This window comes from Oncorhynchus mykiss, chromosome 10 (genome assembly GCF_013265735.2).
Source record: "Oncorhynchus mykiss isolate Arlee chromosome 10, USDA_OmykA_1.1, whole genome shotgun sequence".
Classification (NCBI taxonomy): domain Eukaryota; kingdom Metazoa; phylum Chordata; class Actinopteri; order Salmoniformes; family Salmonidae; genus Oncorhynchus; species Oncorhynchus mykiss.
Window position 1 is genome coordinate 45,615,434 of NC_048574.1, and position 17,919 is coordinate 45,633,352.

Genomic DNA, 17,919 nt, shown 5'->3' on the forward strand with positions numbered 1-17,919 from the left:
TTATGTTTGTCTAATCTGCAATGTTCTTCTGACAAATTTTAGGTTAAATGACAAAACATCCCATATTTGGACTGAATAAACTAGTTCCATTCCAGATGAATGCCCTTGTAGTGTGCTGGGGCGTTCTCTCAAGTCTCTCTTTTTTTACTCTAACATGTACACACACACACACACACACTTGCCTCCAGTATATTACAGTCCTTACTCATTTACTGACTCACTCTTTCTCAAACATGCTCCAAGGTCAATTCTCAGTCTACTGATCCACTATCACCAAGAGAGTTCTCTGCCCAACTGTACTGTGTTAATCTGTACAGTCCGAGTTTTATCCCATATAAGAAACGTTTTTCCTGTTATCCTTCATAGCATATCGTGTGAAGTTCCACTTCATTTCCAGGAAATAATATCAAATAGGGAACAGACATGAGAACACAAATGTATTCACGTTTCAGTATTTATTTATTACAACCAGATTTTACTTTATAAAAACAACACTGGACTAGGTTTTAAAGGTTATGTGAATGGACTTGAAGGGGGGGGGGGGGGGGGGCATTGTCTGCACAGCAACTTCCCTCTGCTCCTTGTCTAGGTGTTGGAGAATTTGGGCAGCTGGTGTCCCAAAACAACCCGTCTCTCCAGGCCCTCCTCTGTGATGGCTGCCAGACGGGCCACTCCTCCACTAGAACCATCCCGCTCCATGGCAAGCGCCAGGGCTGTACGGAGAGGGATATTAACAACACAGCCTGTGTCCCGTCACGTCACATATTCAACTATTTAGTGTTTTTCCAATTCAGTGGTCATGATTCATGAGTGAAAAGAGATTAGAAAAGCAGTAGCTGAAGAGATTTGAAACAACCGAATGACATTGTGAAGAGCAGAGGTGGGTTACAGGGACTGGTGTGTGTGCAGGCATTTTTTCAAGCACAACTGACTCAAATGAATCAACTCGTCGTGTAATCAGGGTGTTCGATTTAAAACACCACTAGTAGGCATATTTCAATCAGCTTTGTTACTGCAGGGCTTGAACAAAAGCCTGCACACACTGCGGCTCTCCAGGACCAGAATTACCCCACACTATTGATCATTTTTAGCAGCTCCTCTTATCCAGAGACTTGCAGTAGTGAGTCATTTAGCAGCTCCACTTATCCAGAGGGACTTGCAGTAGTGAGTCATTTAGCAGCTCCACTTATCCAGAGCGACTTGCAGTAGTGAGTCATTTAGCAGCTCCACTTATCCAGAGCGACTTGCAGTAGTGAGTCATTTAGCAGCTCCACTTATCCAGAGCGATCTTGAGTGCATACTTTAATATTTTTTTTGTACTGGTTCCTCGCGGGAATCAAACCCACAACCCTGGCGCTGCATGCTCTACCAACTGAATACACGGGACTGTCAAACACTGGCCTTACTCACCCTGGGTACAGAAGTGAAGGCACTCTTCCTTGGTCATTCCAGGCTTGTAGTTAGAATCCATGAAGCCATAGATGTAGGAGCTACCAGAACCCCCTACTGACACTGGTTGCCTCACTATCATCCCTCCCATTGGGACTGTGTACACCTGGGGAAGAGTCACAACAATTCTTTGAGACAGTAGGGGAAAGTGGTTAGAGTATATGATCCAAATACAGATGCTGGGAATTCACCTGTCCACCCCTTCTTTTGTCCCAGCCAGCCACAATGATGCCAGCCATCAGCTCCTCTCTGTATCTGTAGCACATCTGCTGGAAGAGGTTTGCTGCCGTTTGCACAAGTGGAGGCTCATCCAGCTCAATACTACAGCAGGTCCAGAGAAGTTATATTTAATGGTGAATAAATGTAGAATCAGACACGCTTGAGACAATATTTTTGAGTGGTATCGAGAGACACACTATTGCTGTGCTCTGAGGAGTTATTTTAGTGTAGAGGTATTTGTCAATGTTGAAGTAACCAATTATTTTAAAGTTTTTTTTTTTTAAGTCATACAACCTAGGCCCTACGGTGTTACCTGTGAAAGCCCAGCTGGTAGGTGACTGCATCAGCAACAGCCTGTGTGTCAGCTGCAGACCCAGAGCGGCAGCAGAAGATGTGGTCGTGAATGGGAGTCAACTTGTCAGTAACTCGATTGGCAATGTAAGCGCTACAAACAGATGCAAAAGAGAAGGATTGTGACTTAGGCTGTACTGGCTGTAAGTGCACATTACGATTTTTTTGTGTGGAAAAGAGGCCAACTTATTAATCAGTCAGCTAGTATTGCTATTACCTAGATCAGGAAGCCAGCAAGAGACCAACATTTAGCTGCTTGATATAAAGTAACTCACCCTGTTGTTGTTCGGGAGTCAGCACCAATCACAACCCCTCCATCAAACTCCACTGCCATTATGGTTGTCTGCAAATAGACATGAAGAATCAGCACTCTATCGCTTTATTTGGGGGCAATAATCTCAGTGACATTAGCTATGTAGAAGAGAACAATGGCTAACTGGCTAGCAACTTCATGATCTAGCATTGCCTGGAAACCAGACGTTGAATTGACATGTAATTCTACTTTCCTGTGGATGCATTGTCTCACATTCCTACCACACCGACAACCGGCAAAGTACGTTAACATGCCATTGTATTCAACCTTCTGGCTTGTTGAGGTCGTGAGCGCAAACGCTAATTTCTTCCCGACAATGCAATTCAACGTCGGGTTTCCAGGCAAGATCTGTTAAATGCTGTGACTAGCTAACTAACTTTACATAGACGAGCGCTTCTGCGGTCTCATTGTTAGCTAAGCCACTAAACGGCCTGGCGTTCAGCTTGGGCAACTCACTTAAAGATATGTAAGATGAACGGTGCTATATTCAATTTCCTCACCCCAGTGCTAACTTCTTCTTGTGCCCATTCTGGTACAAAATCATGTGTACTAAAAGCATTTTCAGAACGGCCCGCTGACATGTACGCAGCCATCTTGAACAGTTAAATAATGCTCTTCTTTGCTGGTGGACAGGTTTAGTTTAACATATTCTGTTGTGCTGAATATCGCCACCTTCTGAATTGCATGAGTAACGTTACATAAACTCCAGGGGTGGGGGTTCTTGGTGATAGACACTGATAGATAATGATTGGACTATCTATGACAAGGTCAAATGCCAGACTTACTAGAAGTATTATTTTAGGCTTTAATAACATGATAAGAAGGGAATTGTCAAAACAATATTCTCAGTAAGAATATTTCAAACAGAAGCACTCTTTGGTATTGGATCTGCTTTAAGTTATTCCTTAGGGGGGAGGTTGAATTTTGCTCCAGTACTTTTGCTATTGATTGGGTTGGTGGTTAAAAACATGTAGTGTGATTCATGTGGGACCGGGGAAAAGCGTCCACACATTTGCAGATGTTATCGCATATATATATATATTCCAGACTCAGACATTGCTCATTCTGATATTTCTTTCTTTTTACTTTTCCAATTATCTGCATATTGTTTTGTATTGCTAGGTATTACTGCACTGTTGGCACTAGAAACACAAGCATTTCGCTGTATATACAGTACCAGTCAAAAGTTTGGACACACCTTTTCTTTATTTTTACTATTTATAAATTGCAGAATAATAGTGAAGACATCAAAACTATGAAATAACACATATGGAATAATGTTGTAAACAAAAAGGTGTTAAACAAATCTAAATATATTTTAGATTTGAAATTCTTCAAAGTAGCCACCCTTTGCCTTGATGACAGCTTTGCACACTCTTGGCATTCTCTCAACCAGCTTCACCTGGAATGATTTTCCAACAGTCTTGAAGGAGTTCCCACATATTCTGAGCACTTGTTGGCTGCCTTTCCTTCTCTCTGCAGTCATCCCAAACCATCTCAATTGGGTTGAGGTGGGTTGATTGTGGAGGCCAGGTCATCTTATGGCAGGACTCCATTACTCTCCTTCTTGGTCAAATAGCCCTTACACAGCCTGGAGATGTGTTGGGTCATTGTCCTTTTGAAAAACAAATGATAGTACCACTAAGCGCAACCAGATGGGATGGCATATCACTGCAGAATGCTGGTTAAGTGTGCCTTGAATTCTAAATTAATTACTGACAGTGTCACCAGCAAAGCACCCCCACACCATCACATTTCCTCATCCATGCTTCATGGTGGTAACCACACATTCGGAGATCATCCGTTCACCTACTCCATTCACCAACTCACAAAGACACGGCTGATGAGAAAAAATAAGGCAAAGGGTGGCTATTTGAAGAATATAAAATATAAAATATATTTTGATTTGTTTAACACTTTTTTGTCGACAACATCATTCCATATGTGTTATTTCATAGTTTTGATGTCTTCACTATTATTCTACAATGTAGAAAATAGTAAAAAAATAAGAATAACCATTGAATGAGTAGATGTGTCCAAACTTTTGACTGGTACTATATATATATATATATATATATATATATATATATATATATATATATATATATATATATATATATATATAATGGTGAGTATAGACAGTATATTAATAGAAAAAGTGTGTACAGCAGTAGTTATAAAGGATGAGCCAATAATAGAGACCAGTATATGCATATAAAAGAGGGCAAAACAGTATGTAAACATTTTTAAAGTGATCAGTGTTCAATGACTGTAGATAGGGAAAAGCAGTCTCGGTAAGGTGCAGGGTCGAGTACCGGGTGGTAGCCAGCTAGTAACAGTGACTAAGGTTCAGGGCAGGGTACTGGGCGGAGGTCGGCTAGTGGTAACTGTTTTACAGTCTGATGGCCTGGAGATAGAAGCTAAGTCTCTCGGTCCCAGCTGTGATGCACCTCTACTGTCTCCTCCTAGATGGTAGCGGGGTGAACAGGCCTTGGCTAGGGTGGCTGAGGTCCTTGATGATCTTCTTGGCCTTCCTGTGACACAGAGTTCTGTTGATGTCCTGGAGGGCAGGCAGTGTGCCCCCGATGATGCGATGGGCTGACCACACCACCCTCTGTAGAGCCCTGCGGTTGTGGGCGGTGCAATTGCCATACCAGGTGGTGATGCAGCCCGTCAGGATGCTCTCAATGGTGCACCTGTAGAAGTTTGTGAGGGTCTTAGGGGCCAAGCTGAATTTCTTCATCATCCTGAGGTTGTGTCTGTGTGAAGGGACCATTTCAGGTCGTCAGTGATGTGCACACGGAGGAACTTTAAGCTTTTCACCCTCTCTACTGTGACCCCGTCGATGTGGATGGGGGCTGCTTTCCCCGCTGTCTCCTGTAGTCCACGATCAGCTCCTACTTTTTGTTGAGTGAGCTTCAGTAGGGATAGTGTGTAGATGGGGAATACTATAATAGAACATCTGACTGCAGAAGATAAAGTGACCAATAGTGTCCTGACCATTTATTCTGACCATTCATTTAAAAAAAAAAATGTTTTGAATTCATTACTTTTACTTTTATCAGAAAAATAATAGTTGTGTTTGCAAAATAAAATGTGTCAGTTGTCCACACCGACTGACCTCTTCCTCTGTGTAAATGCCTTGAGGCATAGGTCAAGACAGAAAGACAGGCCCTGAATAAAATTATGTTTTAGGTCAAACTCATATGAAACATCACCTGAAATGTACTGAACTGCACTCCTGGAGGTACTGGAGGAGAATAAAGGCCACCCTAGTAATGTGTACACCCTGACTCTCCCGCACTCTTGGTAACCATGGTTGCCCAAACTATAAGGTGCCTAGATGTTGGAGAATCTTGGGGTCTGTCATTTTCAATCTCTTTCAAAGAGAGAGATTGGCCTTAGCCAACTGCCAGTGGGATTTTAGTCAATCAAAAGGAGTGCTTAGAGAAGATTAATCTCAGATAATCGCCACTCCTAGAAGACACTGCAGCATAAACAATGAGTAACACAGCATAAACCAGGAGTAACACAGCATAAACCAGGTGTAACACAGCATAGGCCAGGAGTAACACAGTATAAACCAGGAGTAACACAGCATAGACCAGGAGTAACACAGCATCGAAATAGTCCCTACTGCCGCCTCCACAAGACAAACTGATGAAAGTAGACCTACTGATAAATCCACTACAACAACTGAATGGGTTCTTGGAGAGTCAATGAGCTTTCAGGGAATCCATGAGTTTATCTGCACCGATGTCCGCTCATTCATTCATGCATCCAAAAGCTGTCATCAGTCAGACCCCCCGTTGTATTCAATCAGAGTTCCAGATTCCTTATGACCATGATTACTTCAAGATTCAACTTTGACAGTCAATTGCTGTGTCACCATATAGGTGGAGAATGGATTTTTCAAACCGCATGCACATTAGGAGTAAACATGTTTTCTTTAGTTTAGAATAGCAAAATATATAAAGTAAAAGTCAGGCTGTTTTGCTGTGGAAATTTGTTCTGTAAAACTTGAGCGTTCTACGAGGGCTCCGGACTAGGGATCCACAAATGTCTCCTAGGACAGTGGGCGGGGGGTTGTAGCCTTGACAGGCTGATTGAGATGAGTCATCATTTTCTGTCATTACTTACAGTCTGGTTTCTCAGAAACAAATTTGGTTAAGGCCCCATTCTTCGAGACCTAGCGGTCCTACTGTGTGTTGCTCTGAATGTTCATGAGTTGCACACATTTTTCTCTTTCTACTTCTTTACATATGTCTCTTACTTTTATCCTCTTCCTCTTTTCTCTCACTCCTTCCCAAATAGTCTCTGGGAGATGGACAGACAGAGGAGCCCACTTCATACTGTCCTACTTAAGCAGTGAGAGATGGAGTGGCAGCCCATAAGAGGCTTTTCTCCAATGAGGAGAGGAGATGTTCTCTCATAGAGCTCTCCTAAAGGGATCGTGTGAAAAACCAGAGCGGGCTGGGGCTCAGCCAGAACACTAGCCCAGCAGCTGCCAATAACACTCACCGCTGGTCAGACGCCTGTGCCAGCTGCTGGCTGGAAGCCACCCTTTCGCTCTAGAAGCCAATGGAAGCCGGAGAGCATGAACCTCGGTTGTTATAACACATCTGCTATTCACGAGGTGGATAATATCTGAAATGATTTTGGAATCAATTGACTGTTTTTTTTACACTAGTGAAAGAGTCTGAGGTTGTCAATGCCCCAGGAAAAGGTCAGAGAACAGATCTCTAGACTCCTTGGCTGAGCTGCTATTGACATGGCTGTAATCTCCAGAGCTGGAGATAAAGATTTGACCTCAAAATGGGACTACAGCTGATTGATGTGTAAGTAGAGGGGTTTGGTCTCCCTGTCTCCCGGTCCTCTCTTATTTTGCTTCATCTGGGTCTCCTGCTAATCTGGGCAACTGTAAACTGGTGGGTCTTCAACATAAATCCCCCTCTGTCCCTCATCTGAGAGGGAGATAAAGATTCAGATGGCTGTTTCTGTCCATCTTCAGCAAAATAAGCAATGCTCATCAGTCCATCTCTCTTGGATCTGTTTTCCCAGTGTTTGGATGTTGTTGTCCCTTTAGGATTCATTTAGCTGGATTCTGGATTGTTACGTACGCCTCTTGGAGGAGGGAACGCAACACCCTGCTACATCTCAACTCCCCGTGGAGCGAAAGACATCTGAAAAAAGAAGTCAAGACTTGTTGACGTTTCACAGGTGTTTTGAATAAGCGGGACCAGTGAATACTTTAAAAAAATATATATTCTGTCTTCAATCATATCCTACTTGTCTAAACCTTGCATGTGAAGGATCAGATCTGTAACAGTGACACTGGTTTACGTACAAACTTTTTGTTGTTATTCTTTTGCATTAATAACACATCTGTATCATCAAGGATTCAGTCTCCAGTCTACTTTTTGGTCACATGAATGCAAAAGAAAGAGGACTTGCAAGGCAACAAGTAAGAAAGTCAGATTTGCTAAGTCAATTTCACCTCAGTCAAAATACTTTTATCAGTCATGTTTGCTGGAGGCAGGGGTGGCGGTGGCAAGGGTGGGAAGTTTTCGGTGGAGGACCTGTATGGCATCAGCAAGAAGCCCAAATCTTCGTCATCCGCTGGGGGCACAACAGCCAAGAGAGGGTCCAGGAGAGCCCAGCAGAGGAGTGAGTCAGAGATGGCCACCCAGATCCTGGAGGCCGCCCACAGGCTGGTGGAGAAACGCAGACTGGAACTGTACCTCAGAGAATGTGCAATCTCCCTGACTGACTGTGAGGCTGAACGCAGTGCCATGATATACAGGTGAGTGAGAGGGAGGGAGAGAGAGAGAGAGAGAGAGAGAGAGAGAGAGAGAGAGAGAGAGAGAGAGAGAGAGAGAGAGTTAAAGAAAGAAAGAAAGAAAGAAAGAAAGAAAGAAAGAAAGAAAGAAAGAAAGAAAGAAAGAAAGAAAGAAAGAAAGAAAGAAAGAAAGAAAGAAAGAACGAAAGAAAGAAAGAGTGTAGCCCCACTCTCACTGCATTGAGTGATACATAGTCAAATGTTTAATGGTACAAAACATAGTCATATCCTTTTAACACCTTGTATGTCCTGTCCTGATTTAGGAGTGCACTTTCTCAGATTCAATCACTCCGTTAACTATGAGAATAGATTTCTTTAGAAATGTGTTTTAAATCTGATTTCCTAGTGTAGTGGAAGCTTTCTGATTTCACACACACATAATCAAATGAATTCTGAGAAAGATGGGATGGGATTATGTTCTTATAAGAGAGAGGAGGGCATAGGGTGTAGGTTGAGACAAATCAAAACATCAGGCTTTGGGAGAGAGACAGAGAGGGGCACAGTCTGACCTCATTACTCCTGCCATCTGTGAATAATCCACTGGCTGTTTTAAAATGAAATTTTGGGCATGGAGTTGTCACTTTGAATGGCCTATTGTTGGTGTGTGTGTTGTTTTTCTATTCCAGAACCCAGGTGTTTATCATCACTAGGAGAGTATTTGTATGACCTAAAAGATGGTGACAGATGAGCTGCTTTTGAGAAATTGTCACCTTGCAGTTACACATTTCCCCCACTAGAGACCAACAGAATGCCGGCATGTCCTGCACAACAGGATTTTACACACAGATGGTGTAAAATATGGTTGTATGCAGAATATTTCTGGCTGTAAAATTGTATGTTTGTGCATGACAGTCTAATCATGTTACTGTTAGTAGGATGAGAGCCGCCTGTCACATTTTCTGTCATCCTCTTTTTAGCCAACAACTACCAATTTCTAGCCTATTATACCCTCAGCTTGACAGGGTCCATTGAAAACTGCGTGATTTTACAGGCATTCAAATGTATTGTAATGAAAGAAGCAGGGAGCAGGTCTCGAACCCTTACTTTGAAAGAGCGCGTCCTCGCGCTATCTTGCGACTCTACGTTTTACAGGAACGGGCTCACCGGACAAGCACACGCACTGTTGTGGATGCAAGGTCCGATCACTTCTGACACCGATGTAATGAAACAGGCAGGGAGCAGGTCTCGACATTGTTAATTCACGTTTAGAAAAAAATGACAGCAGTAAGGTGACTGGTAGACGGTTTCCACTAGTTACCACAGCCACAAAGTTGATGGCTAAACTCGAGTCACACCGCATTATTTCTGCCTCATGCACAAATTCATGTTGTTACTCCTATGACCAGAGAAAGTGAAATATTCATCGATTTAAAAAAGACACAGCCGCTAATAATAACAATGCAAGCCTATCGATGCACAATTTTCAGTTTTGGTTGTAGGCCTACAGTAACCGGAAAAGTTTGGGAACCACTGATTAGGGGTGGAAAAAATACCAAATTGTCATACTTGAGTAAAAGTTAAAATACCTTAAGAGAAAATGACTCAAATAATAGTGAAAGTCACCCAGTAAATAACTACTTTAGTAAAAGTCTAAAAGTATATATTTGAAATATTCTTAAGTATCAAAAGTAAATGTAATTACTTAAATATACTTAAGTGTTAGAAGTAAAATTCTAAACCATTTTACATTCCTTATATTAAGCAAACCAGATGGCACCATTTTCTTGTTTTTTTTTTAATTGGATAGCTGGGGCACACCAACTCTCACACATAATTTAAAAACGAAGCATGTGTTTAGTGAGTCCGACAGATCAGAGGCAGTAGGGATGACCAGGGATGTTCTCTTGATAAGTGTGTGAATTAGACCCCTTTCATGTCCTGCAAAGTATTCAAAGTGTAACGAGTACTTCTGGGTGTCATGGAAAATGTAGGGAGTAAAAAGTACATACATGTAAAAAATATAAATAGTCAAGTAAAGTGCAGATACCCCCAACAACTATTAAAGTAGAATTTTCAAGTATTTTTACTTAAGTACTTTACACAACTGAATACACTTTGCTACTCATTCAAAAAAGTGTTGAATAAAAAGTGTTGACAGTGCTGACAAGAACTCACTCATAAAAACTGCAGCTTTTTGTTGTTTTCGTTGACAGTCTCTCTCTATTCGTAGTTTTAGACGTTTTGAAATAACAGTATCAATTTAGGCTACTTTTCTGTGCGCTCTGGTTTTTACTAGTTAACTCGGACACAAAGTCAAACAAAGTTTAATTTAAGTTTACGGTTAGGCATGAGGTTAGCAGTGTGGTTATGTTTAGGTTTAAAATCACTTGAAGAGAAATTGTAGAAATTTGGCCATGCGGGCTTTATGGCTGTGGTAACTAGTGACGACCGGTAGGTAGCCAGGGCAGTCCTGATTTAGATTGAACTGCATTTCCCCCTAGCGGTCGCAGAAGAATATCTGAATTGTGAATTCACTTCGTTTTATGTTTTTGATGTTTTTATTTTTAAAAAAAAGATAACGTTTTTTAAAATATATATAAAAAAAAAACATTTGGCTATGGTGCTGAATTGAGTACAGTTATGCTCTCCCAGTGTAACCCTCACATAATCACTGGTCCTGAAAACCCAATAGGCTAAATCAAACACTCTGCAGCACACCAAAAAAAGATATTGGAAAAAAGCTGACATTTACTTATTCCTTTACCTTTACGAACTCTCCAATGCATATTTCTTCTTTATTTTGTTCTTGTTATTGTTATTATTTGTAATTATTCGCCTACCTCCTCGTGCCTTTTGCACACAATGTATATAGACTCTTTATTGTTTTTCCTACTGTGTTATTGACCTGTTTATTGTTTACTCCATGTGTAACTCTGTGTTGTTGTCTGTTCACACTGCTATGCTTTATCTTGGCAAGGTCGCAGTTGTAAATGAGAACTTGTTCTCAACTAGCCTACCTGGTTAAATAAAGGTGAAATAAATCAAATAAAAATAAACAATTAATTTCCATTCTATAGTTACACATCATCATCCCAACTCTCCTGCTTAAAGATTCCACAATATGATGTAAAATGTCATTGTGCAGCTATGAAAGGCTGTGCGATTCAGTTTCTTGGAGCTGAGATAGCTCTCTAGTATATTAGCAGGCTACATTCATGCATCTGGTTACTTTGGACTTCACCCTCGTCTCTGAGCAATGAACAGATTATCTCCTCTCACTGCACATATGCACTGCTCATTGATTGGCTCGCTGAACCGAGCTATCACTGTGTGATTGGTTGGCGCTGGTCAGTGGGAACCCGTAGACAGTCGCCTGGTGTTATCAATAGAACACGGGTTCATCCCTGTAGTTTGGGGACACTTGCTCATTTGCAAGCAATGCCAGAAGGCCACGGTCATGCACTCCCATATACAACAGCTTTACAATTATGTTATTATACACGATTCTGCAAACACAATTGAGCAGTGAAGAAGAAGCATGTATTTCACACAACTGTATATTAAATGTTGTTTCTTATGGGATATTGTGATGGCACATTTTATTTCATGAACTAAATGTGAGTAAATCTCACAGGTAAATGCAAGAGCTTTTGGTTTTCTTGTCACGCCCTGATCTTTTATACCTGTCCTTATGCTTGTCTCCACCCCCCTCCAGGTGTCGCTCATCTTTCCCATTATCCCCTGTGTATTTATACCTGTGTTCTCTGTTTTTCTGTTGCCAATTTGTCTTGTTTGTCAAGTCAACCAGCATGTTGTCTCAGCTCCTGCTTTTCCTCAGTCTCTCTTTTTCTCACCCTCCTGGTTTTGACTCTTTCCTGTCCTGACTCTGAGCCCACCTGCCTGACCTGATCCTGAGCCTGCCTGCCATCCTGTACCCTTGCCCCACTACTCTGGATTATCGACCTCTGCCTGTCTTGACCTGTCGTTTGCCTGCCCCTGTTGCTGTAATAAACATTGTTACTTCAACACCGCCTGCATTTGAGTCTTACCTGAAATGTGATATTGCTTTTAGAATCATTGATTTGTTTTGATCTCCCAGAGCATGCCAGCCAGCCATCTCGCCCATATACCCGGTGACTTATGTCATGATTCCTTCAAAAGCCAATTAGGCAGAATGAGAGCTGTCACCACCATTCACTTATTGCACTGTATATCCCCATCCCCACATTCACTCATATCTGCCAAAAGTATTAGGCTGCACAATATACAGTACCACTTACTCATAAACTGTGAAAGTAATTAAGAGATCCTTCGACTGCATGCCTGTGTTTCAGTATGGAGAAGGGACAAGCAGGAGATAGGGTGACAGACAGAGATACCATGACGAATGGGGGGAGGGGGGATCCTCAGTCAATATACTTGAGTGTGAGTAGGGTTTATATAATAAACGGGGTGGCTTAACAGACCTGCATGTGCGTGTTTCTTGAGTATCGAATTTAAGGCTGCCATGCAGTTCAGGTTTATCGATGTGTATGCGTATGCACCAGTGAAAGGGATTTTAGATGTTTTTCATGCGACCCCCCCCCCCCCCCCCCCCCTGAATTGTGCTATAGATTCATGCAGAATAGTGTATGTTATATGCATGTGTTAGAAAGCACCCATTCTGTTTAATGCGTGAACTATACACACACACACACACACACACACACACACACACAGAGAGAGAGAGAGAGAGAGAGAGAGAGAGAGAGAGGCGCCTCTCCCAATAATCGATTTTACGTGTCGTGATTAACACTTTGGGAGCCTCTGCAATGAGAACCAGGGATTGGAATTATAATCCTGAAGACAATTAGCCATCATCATCATCAACAGCTCAAATGAGACAGCTGGACACAATAACATAGTAGCGTCGTTTTATGCATTTGATTAGATAGTCTCAATGCTGCCCACCAATTATGCTGTGAAATGGTAACCTAATGCCATGGGGATCCTGTTTTGATGAGGAAAATGAATAGCCTGACGGATATCCGACAGAGATTATAGCAGTTATGAAATTGACAATATTCAAAGTGGATGAAATTAGCACGCCATTTGGCGGTGCTGATGTTGCCTTTTCTGCACCAGTTCGATGTCGTTGCGTGAGGCCGGGCACTATGTTAGATATAGGAAAGACATTGGATGTGTGCATGCGAAGACCATGGTGTTTTAGCGCGTGTTGAATTCTGTGAGCCTGTGGGATGTAGCACATCCCCGGTTTTTATTCGTTGTGTTTGCGTCGAAACATGCAATGCGACCCGAGGTGTGAGAAAAATGCCTGTAGCTCATGTCGTTGTTGCGCCGCACCCCGGGTCTCTAGCTGGGCTCGACAACGATAGACTAACCTCAGTTTGTAGCTGAAGAGGAGACAAGCAAGTTGATGAATGCTTTACCACCCTACCTTTTTAATTTGTAGCAAAAACATATAGCAAGCATCTTCCTCGCCTCCAGGATCTTTCCGGATGTCTCTGCAAGACTAGGCAAATCAGCCGGTTTGTTTTAAGTGAGGAATCTGTTGCGCTCCTGTGCCGTGGAGAGCGCGGTTGGAGAGGTAGCCTACCCCAGCCCGTGGAACTGCTTGATCAGCCTCCGACTACGAGCCTAGGACCACACTGTATACCAGCTCCCCGCTGATGATGGGAGGAATGTTCTCACTAGAAACCTCTTGAGACTGAGCAACACCAGACAGGAGAGGAGAGACGGAGACAGACCAGACGCTGACTCTGCGTGCCAGGTTAGGGCCTGGATTCTTGCCGGCGCCTGTGGATCTGGCTCAAAAATACAAAACTTCCCTGTTTGGGCATTTGTCTGGACAGGGACATCCTCACTGTACAAGCAGCTTGACTTTGTAGCAGCAATTTTGCAGACATTAGTATTTTGCAGTCAGACCCTAAGCAGCATCCCAAAGAGACTCTCCAGGGGCCAATTTAGTGAACCAGAGACTAGGCAGTGGTCACTATGCAGGTTTCTTTCGCCTGCACTGAGCACAACCTGAAGAGCCGCAGTGAGGACCGACTATGTGGCCTTCGCACCGCGCCACCCCCTGGGGGAGGTGGTGGAGGGAGCAACCAAGGGGGTAATGGCAACTACAACACCCATGGCTCAGCCAAGCCCAGGGAGCAGTTGGGGTCCCGCCCGGTTCCCCAGGGCCATGCCCACATGAAGGAAGCCATAGGGCGCCACAGCAGTATGAAATACAGGTGAGCATGGGGGAGGGAGGGGTACGGGGAGGGTTGCTGAATATTTGGGGTGGAAAGTGAAAGGGCATGCCAACAGAGGTGGCACAGACAGATTGGGAGGGTATCTGATTCAATGAGTGAATGAGAGTTTTCATGTTGTGTCTGAAGAGCGATGAAGTCTCATTGACCTCCACTTAAATGATGGATCATTATCATGAAGGACTCAGACACAGCCCTCTCTCTGGAACATGACGGCAACTCAGGTTACCCCACTTTCACTTACCATGAAGGGCCTCTCAGACAGCCGGCTATTGCATTTCAATTAACACCTGAGTTGTAGTGGACGGGGAACAACTATGTTAGGATTACATCATTTACGTGGCTGGGAGTTTTTGTTCTTAGTGTTTCTCATGTCTATTTTTACATGTGTGTGTAAGCTACTGTGTGAAATCACAACAGCCTCACCATATATATAAGCATAGAATTCATCCAGCTGTGAGCGTTATAGTGGAAATTCAGTAATATGTATTCATTTGATAGGATTAGCGTCACCAGATAAGAACAACAATGGGACTGTTTCAAATGTCACATATTGTGATATTGAAATACAACAGACAGATCTGTATTCCTTTTTAGCCTGTTCCAGAATAAGATGGAGCGTGATAGAAGTGAGTAGTCCTTAAACAGATTGACAGCTGCCTACGTCAGAGGAAAGAATCATTCCCGATCCACAGTCCCACCGTGTTATTCTGGATAGGCAATGAAAATGCCCCTTAGCTCAATCGTGACACCATTCTCTTCACGCAATTAGGTTTTCATTTAAGAGGCCATTTAAATAGGGAATGAGGCAGAAGAGGAAATGGGATGCCAGGACGTGGTGTTTTATGTCATTTGTGCATACTGTATATTGATATAATTGGATAGGGAATAACAACCTGATTAGTGGGTTTCTGTCATTGGGTTGGTTTTGAAATGAGCACGCAGCCCATAAAGCCATGGCATTGTGACTAGTGCCTAGTGCCCACAGTGTTAGTTTCAATGCTGCAGACATCCCTGGTCCTTACCAGACTCCCTCTGCCGGAGAACTCACCCCCAAATTCACCCTGCTGCCACCACCACCGCCTCCAGGCAACAGTGTCACTAAGCCCCACGTGCAACGATTACTTATCAGAGAGAACTTGTTTTTTTGTTTTTTTTAACGTTTTCTTTATTACTCGTCTGAAACATTCATTTGACACACAACACGCTAAAATGTTATGCACGAGAATCAGTTTGAAAATGAACTTTTAGAATAGGAAGTCCCTTTCCCTCGCTAACTACAATGGACAGCGAAGACTATGCCAGTCTGGCCCAAAACAAGCTTAATCAACATCAGTGTCACTGTCCCACCATCACAACATGACGTTACCGCACACAAATATCTGCTAGGCTCATTTCAGTTCTCGTAGGGAAAACAGCAGACAGTGATGATAGTGATTGGAGTGAGCTCCCCTGTGTTGACTGTGTGAGCTTTCTCGTTCCGCATGTCGTCATCCACTCTGAGGGAAACAGCTGAGAAAGGGGAGTGGAGGTGGAGGTTGGAGAACTCACTTCCTCCCTCCTCCCGCCGTCTCCCTTTTCTCTGCATGTTCCCTAATTGCATATTCTAACTCATTAGCCAGATCATTCATCAGAGCTGAGAGGGACTCCTCTTTGGCAGGTCGCAAAATAACACTGACCACCACTCCCATTAACTCTGTCGGTCTGTCTGTCTTTTTCTTTCTCTCTATAATGTTGTCTCTCACTCTCTCTCTCACTCTTACTCTCACTCCTGTCTTCCTGTCTCCTCTCTAATTCTCTCGTCCTCTCTCTCCACCATTCTACCCCTCCCGTGATCTGTCTCCCCTCTCTCTTTTTCCTCTCGTACACTCCCTTCAGCTCCTCTTCTTAGTCAACACTTGCGGTGCATTGCAGCATTCTCTGCACAGGAGCTGGGAGAAGCTGTTATGTGTAGCCTAGCGGTTAAGAGCGTGGGGCCAGTAACCGAAAGGTCCCTGGTTCTAATCCCAAGCCGACTAGGTGAAAAATCGGTCGATGTTCCCTGGAGCAAGGCCCTTAACCCTAGTTGCTCCTGTAAGTCGCTCTGGATAAGAGCGTCTGCTAAATGACTCATAAGAGCATCTGCTAAATGACTCAAATGTATGTGTGTGTATGTTTAATGTTGGCTTTCAAATATAATGTCAGTTGTAAAAGACTATGCATGCCTTAGTATGTATGGGCATGTTTCTTTGGTGTTGGGTGATGCACTTTCATGCGTTAAAGCGTTCCTTTGGGTGCTGCTTAAGTGATACGGTATGTACAAATATCACATGGATGTCGTTCCAGTTTGAGATGAAACGCCTCTGTCTAGTTGTATGTTCCAGTTGTGTGAGTGTGCTGATCTGAGTTGGAGCAGATCCATCACTGATTGTTCATCAAAACAGCCATCTCATATATAAGAGATTCCAGGATTAGAAGAGCCACTGATGGAAGAGTGACAGGGGAACAGGGTTATTGATGACGTTAAGGTTGTTAGTAGAAGTTGGTTGGGAGTAGAGTAGAGGGTGTATTTGTGGTAGGAGGGCAGAGGGCGTGTGCCTGTGAGCATGCATACTAGTGCCTGTGTGTGTGTGTGTGTGTGTGTGTGTGTGTGTGTGTGTGTGTTATTGTCATCGTTGGTGTGTATGTGCGTGTGCGTATGCGTGTGGGTGATGTGCCCCAGTGAACTGCACGCTCAGTGTGTGTCTGTATTGTGACAGTTTGTCACAGCTGTATTTGGAAGAAGCCATCGCCCGAGGAGCTGTGCACTTGCACCGAATCCACATTAAAAATATATACTACAGTTTACTATAGAATACTAAAGTCCTTACTATAAATTCTGCAAACTGTAGTATACTGTAGAATACTATACTACATACTGTAGTATCCCTCGATCATGTGTAGTACTTACTATAGAATGTTGTAGTATACTGTAGAATACTATAGTAAATACCACAGTATTATCATAAAAAAAGGCACTAGTACAGTTTACATACCCTTAGGTTGGAGTCATTAAAACTTGTTCTTCGACCACTTCACAAATTTCTTGTTAACAAACTATAGTTTTGGCAAGTCGGTTGGGACAAAACATAGAACGCAAGTATGAACACCATGGGACCACGCAGACATCATACCGCTCAGGAAGGAGACGCGTTCTGTCTCCTAGAAATGAACGTACTTTGGTGTGATTGGGAACAAATACCATGCTTTTGTTTGAGAAGAGCGATCAACAACAAAAAACATTTTCCTCCACGACAGTTTTTACACATTCACATCTGAAGGTAAAATTATGACTTACATTCTGATATCTTGCTCTTATTTCTCTTCCTGAGGGTCCCATTGATCAAATGAAGTGCCGTTTTCTTTGATAAAATCCATTTTTATAGCCTAAATCGAAACATTTTGTAAACTGTTTGTGCCGTGAATTCCATTTCTATCAACATTTTACGGAGCATTCGACGTAATTACACACAGTAAACAATCGTTTATCTAGTCGTGGTTGGTTTCAGTGCAATCCGCTGGATGTTTGCAACACA

The 17,919-nt window shown here is 42.9% G+C and overlaps 2 protein-coding genes across 6 annotated transcripts in view; one reads left to right on the forward strand and one right to left on the reverse strand.

Annotated features, from left to right (window-relative positions):
* Positions 1-440: 440 nt before the first annotated feature.
* On the reverse strand, positions 441-13,587 carry LOC110534045 (proteasome subunit beta type-6). 3 transcript variants are annotated; one of them, XM_036990442.1, is made up of 6 exons: positions 13,549-13,587; positions 2,295-2,362; positions 1,982-2,113; positions 1,641-1,770; positions 1,411-1,555; positions 441-713 (listed from the first exon to the last, which is right to left on the reverse strand). In XM_036990442.1, the coding sequence occupies exons 1-6, from the start codon at positions 13,570-13,572 to the stop codon at positions 586-588; spliced, it is 627 nt and encodes a 208-aa protein (XP_036846337.1). In that variant the 5' UTR covers positions 13,573-13,587; the 3' UTR covers positions 441-585. The 3 variants fall into 3 exon arrangements, with proteins under 3 accessions (XP_036846337.1, XP_036846336.1, XP_036846338.1); XM_036990441.1 differs by lacking the exon at positions 13,549-13,587 and adding an exon at positions 2,833-2,987; XM_036990443.1 differs by lacking the exon at positions 13,549-13,587 and adding an exon at positions 2,789-2,904.
* Positions 6,731-17,919, forward strand: part of LOC110534042 (voltage-gated potassium channel subunit beta-3) — a 32,748-nt gene continuing 21,559 nt past the window's right edge. The window contains exon 1 of one of the 3 annotated variants that reach the window (XM_036990440.1): positions 6,731-8,135. In XM_036990440.1, coding sequence (XP_036846335.1) covers positions 7,855-8,135 — 281 coding nt within the window. In that variant the 5' untranslated portion in view covers positions 6,731-7,854. Of the gene's footprint in view, positions 8,136-13,703; positions 14,348-17,919 lie in introns of those variants that run through there. The other 2 variants (XM_036990438.1, XM_036990439.1) reach the window with 2 other exon arrangements.